General features: G+C 46.0%; 2 protein-coding genes across 2 annotated transcripts; one reads left to right on the top strand and one right to left on the bottom strand.

The window, feature by feature from the left end:
* Positions 1–1547: 1547 nt before the first annotated feature.
* On the bottom strand, positions 1548–2076 carry V1513DRAFT_455492 (uncharacterized protein). Its single transcript, XM_066899502.1, has one exon. The coding sequence runs from the start codon at positions 1943–1945 to the stop codon at positions 1778–1780; it is 168 nt and encodes a 55-aa protein (XP_066750284.1). The 5' UTR covers positions 1946–2076; the 3' UTR covers positions 1548–1777.
* A 566-nt stretch (positions 2077–2642) lies between these two features.
* On the top strand, positions 2643–4717 carry V1513DRAFT_467525 (glycoside hydrolase superfamily). Its single transcript, XM_066900115.1, has 2 exons — positions 2643–3246; positions 3294–4717. Exons 1-2 carry the CDS (start codon positions 2775–2777, stop codon positions 4550–4552), a joined length of 1731 nt encoding a protein of 576 aa, XP_066750283.1. The 5' UTR covers positions 2643–2774; the 3' UTR covers positions 4553–4717.
* The last annotated feature ends 616 nt before the right edge of the window (positions 4718–5333 follow it).

Genomic DNA, 5333 nt, shown 5'->3' with positions numbered 1-5333 from the left:
AGATGTGATAGTGACAGAATAGCTTAGAAGAGCAAGTTAGAATCTTATAATAGGGCTCAGCAAGATTTTGCAGGTGTGTTCGTATTTGCTGGTGAGGAGAAGCCAGCTTAGGTTCGCTGTTTGGCGCGTCCGGTTCTCGGTTGTTACCCGGACTTACCCTGTTTGTAGCCTCACGCCGATGAAAGAGTCAAGCATAACGCTCCATACATGATATAGTAGTACAGACGCTGGTAAAGCGAGTCTCTTCCGAGGTCTTGGCTATCGTGTGTTCCGAATCTCTAATTCAAACGCGTGCGATTAATCTCACTGCTCCAGTGTCGTTACTTAGGTCGCTCAATAATTCTGCCAACCGTTCTTGGCTGCCCCATCGTTGAATCTGACGACTCCTCCATTGCATATGCTTGAGAGCTCGCTAAATGTATGGCTTGTGACGTGAGGTTGCAGGCTCTTGGTAAATTGCCCAAGACCCGAAACAATTGGTTGTTGACTAATCGATTCACTATGAATTTGCTTACCTGATTGAAAGCATAACTTGGCCCAAGATCCATGCCAGAGCCATGTCACTCATCAGCCGTCCTTTGTCCATGACTATCGTTTCGACACGGTTGATTATGTCGAAAGTGACACTGTCAATGGCAGCGCCTTCCTCGTTGTTTTGCGATCCATGCCCTCTTTCCGAAACGACGTTGAGGTTACTGAACGAGTAAGATCACCAGCGAAGGGACTCCATGGGATCACTCCCACGGCGGCTAGTTTGCACTATGGAATGGCACCTCTCTCCTCCTCAAGGTACAGCAAGCGACGCTGGCCCTGCATCGACACAAGCTTCGTCCGCCCGTTCTTTTCTGTAACGTGCTGTAGCGACGCAAATTCGTAGCACCACATGTTTTGAAATGTGGAATAAGGCTTGATAAGCGCAGTGAAAGTAGAGTTCGATTAGAACTTTAGTGAAGGGGTTGCTGGATCTTCGTAGACTGATTCGTTGAATCAACTATCGCATCCAAGGTAATTACGACCTCTATATATACACAAGAATCTATACGATAGTCTAGATTGCATCTAGTCCTAGAGATGAAGTTATTCGTCGCATGAGGTATTTCTTTTCTCATATGACGATAGTCTACTCAGGGAAAATCCCTCAGACTATTCTTCTCTTGTATAGGATCAGCTCATATGACATACGTAATTGTGTCAGCAGTCTCACACGAGGTAGCTCATGTGTCTTATGACAACCCTTAATGAAGTAACATGAGCAGGACTGTAAACGTCAATCTTTGCGTTGGGTACGGGCTATTATCATTATAATGATATGCCGTTTGATTGTACCTGAGTAGCGTGTGCATAAGCTGTATTAAGCTTTGATGGCTGAGCTCATGAGGCCACTTCCACACCCCGCTCTCTTACGATGACTTGTCACCTGTCATCTTCAACGCTTATGACGTGTCCTTCTCTTTTTAGTATTACTCCATATACCTTAGCATGAACTTTATAGCTTACACATTTTAGCTAGCTCTTGATGAAGTCATAGTTGCCATTTCAACACACATGCTGCTTGCTCCAATGTATCTCACTTTTCCGGACTTGACCAAATCATTCAGCGGCCCCCTATAACTTCCTTTAGGCGCCTCGGACCTATGAATCGTCAGTATGTCGATTAGTCCATCCCTAACCTCTCCAGCGAGTATTTGCCCTGGTTGCAGTCCGCGACAGGCAGTTTGCGACAGGCCATGCTGGTTAACGATTGTTAGAGATGTAATTATCTCTCGCTGATTTGTTGCTAGGTTTGTCGACCGGATGAAAACATTTGGTCATGATCGTTGCGTGGGATACTGTACTTTTTAATGGCGGCTGCGATAATTTGTTCAGACTGGCCACTGGAGTAGATGTTGGCTGTGTCCCACTTTTGTAAGTATATATTACAGCATTGAAGATATATCTGGTTCATAATATAACTTGCGGTGGTAATACCCAGGTCGCAAGCTTTCTTCAAGATTGGGAGAGATTTATTTCACCTCTCATTCAGGGTCTTCGACCACGAATGTCAGAATATAGGAGTGCTTACAGCCAAAGGACATGCATCCCAGAATAGGACCGAGACTCTTAATCCGCTGCTCCCAAGTCTACGCAACTTAAGTAGGGTTCAGGGCTCTAGGATTCATACAATTGCGATATTCCACGGGCAATAGCAGTAGATAAAAATCAATATTTATAGTGATGGCGAAAGAATGGACTCATGATGAAGCTGGAGCCTGAACATAATTATATAATTCTGACAATAATGGTGCTTTCTGTGGGTCGTCATAATCCGGATCAGCTGTTGCTCGGGTCAGAGTCTATTTGGGGTTGCAATTAATGTGGGGTTTATTGCTAGGGAAAGCCGCACCGGTCAGTCTCGGCTTCATTCTCGGCTCCGGTGAATTACATCCATGGTAGTATCCTCGCCGTCAGGAGAGTAAATGGATGATGCATTCGTCATTGTGCTTTTTGGTGCTGACAAATTGCTACACAAGAATATTGGGTTGATCTTTCCCCTAACTAATTTTTGTACACGGGTAACGCGACGCAGGGCCGATGTTTGTCCGTGCGGCTTCGTCTGCAGGGGTAAAAATCGCGAAGAAGCGCCGCGCCAAACGATAGGCGGGGGTTCCTCTAAATAGACACCGGGGTTCACTGCCCACTGAAGAGCGATTCCTGGTCCCTCAATAAATATAAAACTGGACTTCTTCCGCATCAACTTGACCAATGTAACTTTACAATCTACAGTCGCGTACGCAATGACCATCACAGAGTTGCCCGTTCATCATGCCTGGTGGAAAGAGTCCAATGTCTACCAAATTTACCCAGCATCTTTCAAAGACTCTAATGGAGACGGTGTCGGTGACATTCCCGGCATCATTTCCGAGCTCGATTACATCGCCGGTCTTGGTGTTGACATTGTCTGGCTGTGTCCGTGCTACAAGTCACCCCAGGTCGACATGGGTTACGATATTTCAGACTATAAAGACATCTATGAGAAATATGGTACGCTTAGCGACATCGACGAGCTTATCAGTGGCCTGCACAAGCGCGGCCTAAAGTTTGTCATGGACCTCGTCGTTAACCATACGTCTGATCAACATTGGTGGTTTCAGTCGGCTATTTCCTCGAAGGACAGCGAATACCGTGACTGGTATATCTGGAAGAAGCCAAACTATGCCGCTGATGGAACGCGTCAGCCCCCGAACAATTGGTTGTCATACTTTGGAGGCAAGTATCAATCGATCTACGCATTTCACGCTAACAGTGGATTCCAGGCAGCGCATGGGAGTATGACGCTAACAGCGACGAATATTATCTTCATTTATTTGCCAAGGAGCAACCGGATCTGAATTGGGAAAATCCACGTGTACGTGAGGCGGTGCACGATATCATGCGGTTCTGGCTCGATCGTGGGGTCGACGGCTTTCGCATGGACGTTATAAACTTCATTAGCAAGGACCCTGCCTTGCCGGATGCGCCGATCACCAACCATGCCTCCGTATATCAGCACGGGGCCGTGCACTATGCGACTGGTCCCCGTCTTCACGAATATCTTCAAGGGCTTGGAAATATCCTCAAACAATATGACGCCTTCAGCGTTGGCGAGATGCCTTGCGTGTATAACCCAACTGATATCATCGATGCAGTAGGCTTCGAGCGCAATGAGCTCAGCATGATCTTCCAATTTGAGATTGTTGATCTTGACCACGGTCCCGGGGGCAAATATACTGCTCGTACCTGGGCACTCACAGAACTCAAGGCAATTATTGACAAATGGCAGACATTCATGCAGACGAATGATGGCTGGAACGCGCTTTACCTTGAGAATCACGACCAGGCCAGATCTGTCTCCCGATTCGCATCTGACGCGCCAAACGTCCGCAAGATTTCCGCTAAAATGTTGGCCACGTTCTTGGGATTCCAGTCTGGCACAATCTTTGTTTACCAGGGTCAAGAGCTCGGACTTGCGAATGTGCCGAAATCGTGGGGTATCGACAAGTACCGGGATGTCGAGTCTCTTAATAACTACGAGGAAAACGCTGCCGCTGGAGCATCGAAGGAAGTTCTTGACAGTATTCTTGCTGAAATGCAGAAAAAAGCGAGAGATAATGCAAGAACTCCGATGCCGTGGAATACGACTGATAATGCTGGGTTCAGTCCAGTCACGCCCTGGATGGACGTCAATGAAGACTACAAGTTGTGGAATGCTGAATCTCAGGTTAACGATCCATCTAGCGTTTATGCGTACTGGCAATCCGTTTTCCGTACGCGTCGCGAGTTTAAAGATGTCTTGGTGTACGGAAAATTTGTGCTCGTGGATGCCTTAAATGAGAGCGTGTTTGCATACAAGCGAGTGTATGGTTCTACAGAAGCATTGATCGTTACCTTATTTAAAGATTCTGAGGTCACTTGGACTGTGCCAAAAGAATATATTAAGTCAGGAAAAATCTTGTTGACAAATTACGATAGACGTGACATAGATGGAGTGGTTGTGTTGCGACCTTTTGAGGCATTTGTATTGCTGGTTCACTAAATTTCACTTGAGATTTTGCTATGGTAAGTAAAGGTTAGTCTCGACAATTAGTAGCCGCCAACATTCTTCGATTATTTTCAAATGTACGAAACCTTAAATTATTAGATAATAATGTTTGCAGCATAGTGTATAACCTGATTTTCTCAGAGTCACGTTCTGGCTGGCTCCTAGCCTTTAAATTCAATTTCTGAATATCTACAAAGAACACCACACAAACAAAGCGCGAACACGAAACCAATTAGAAGAACAAAAGGATGCCAATACCAACCGAATAGAAGACCACAACTTTAAGACACCAGATATCGGACGGACCAGACGATACAGCAATCCATCAGGAGCGGTCGCTGCTGATATCAAGCTCGAAGCTCTCTAGAATGTCTGCGATAAGACTTATATTTCTTAGCTGCAAACGTTGCCGCCTGGCCATCAAGATCCTTTGTATACGCATTGATGTAACACCAGGCTAAACGAGCGAAGTGACAGACGCGATTAACTAGCCCCTCCGACAAAACGCGGGGAACATTTCTTTCAACGCCGCGAACGAATAATCGCACTAAGCATAGTTGATTTCAGACTGACGTAGGCGGACTTCGACCACTTGGAGCTCTTCAGCATCTTGACCACAGGCCACGGCAACGCGCTGACTGGCTTTGTCAAATTTCTTCAAAACATTTTTTCTTCCATTGATAGACCGCTCTATAGATTTGTTACTCGGATGAGCCATGGTGAAATGCAATATCCATGTGTGCTGATTATTAGATGACGCGTTCTAATTCACGAG

This window comes from Lipomyces chichibuensis (assembly GCF_038497645.1).
Source record: "Lipomyces chichibuensis strain CBS 12929 unplaced genomic scaffold V1513scaffold_114, whole genome shotgun sequence".
NCBI lineage: Eukaryota > Fungi > Ascomycota > Lipomycetes > Lipomycetales > Lipomycetaceae > Lipomyces > Lipomyces chichibuensis.
This window is presented reverse-complemented; position numbering and strand designations above follow the sequence as displayed.

Coding starts and splice junctions, on each gene's coding strand:
- V1513DRAFT_455492 (XM_066899502.1), bottom strand. CDS start 1,945: ATGAACCAGATATATCTTCAATGCTGTAATATATACTTACAAAAGTGG.
- V1513DRAFT_467525 (XM_066900115.1), top strand. CDS start 2,775: ATGACCATCACAGAGTTGCCCGTTCATCATGCCTGGTGGAAAGAGTCC. Junction 3,247..3,293: donor TTGGTTGTCATACTTTGGAG/GCAAGTATCAAT, acceptor AGTGGATTCCAG/GCAGCGCATGGGAGTATGAC.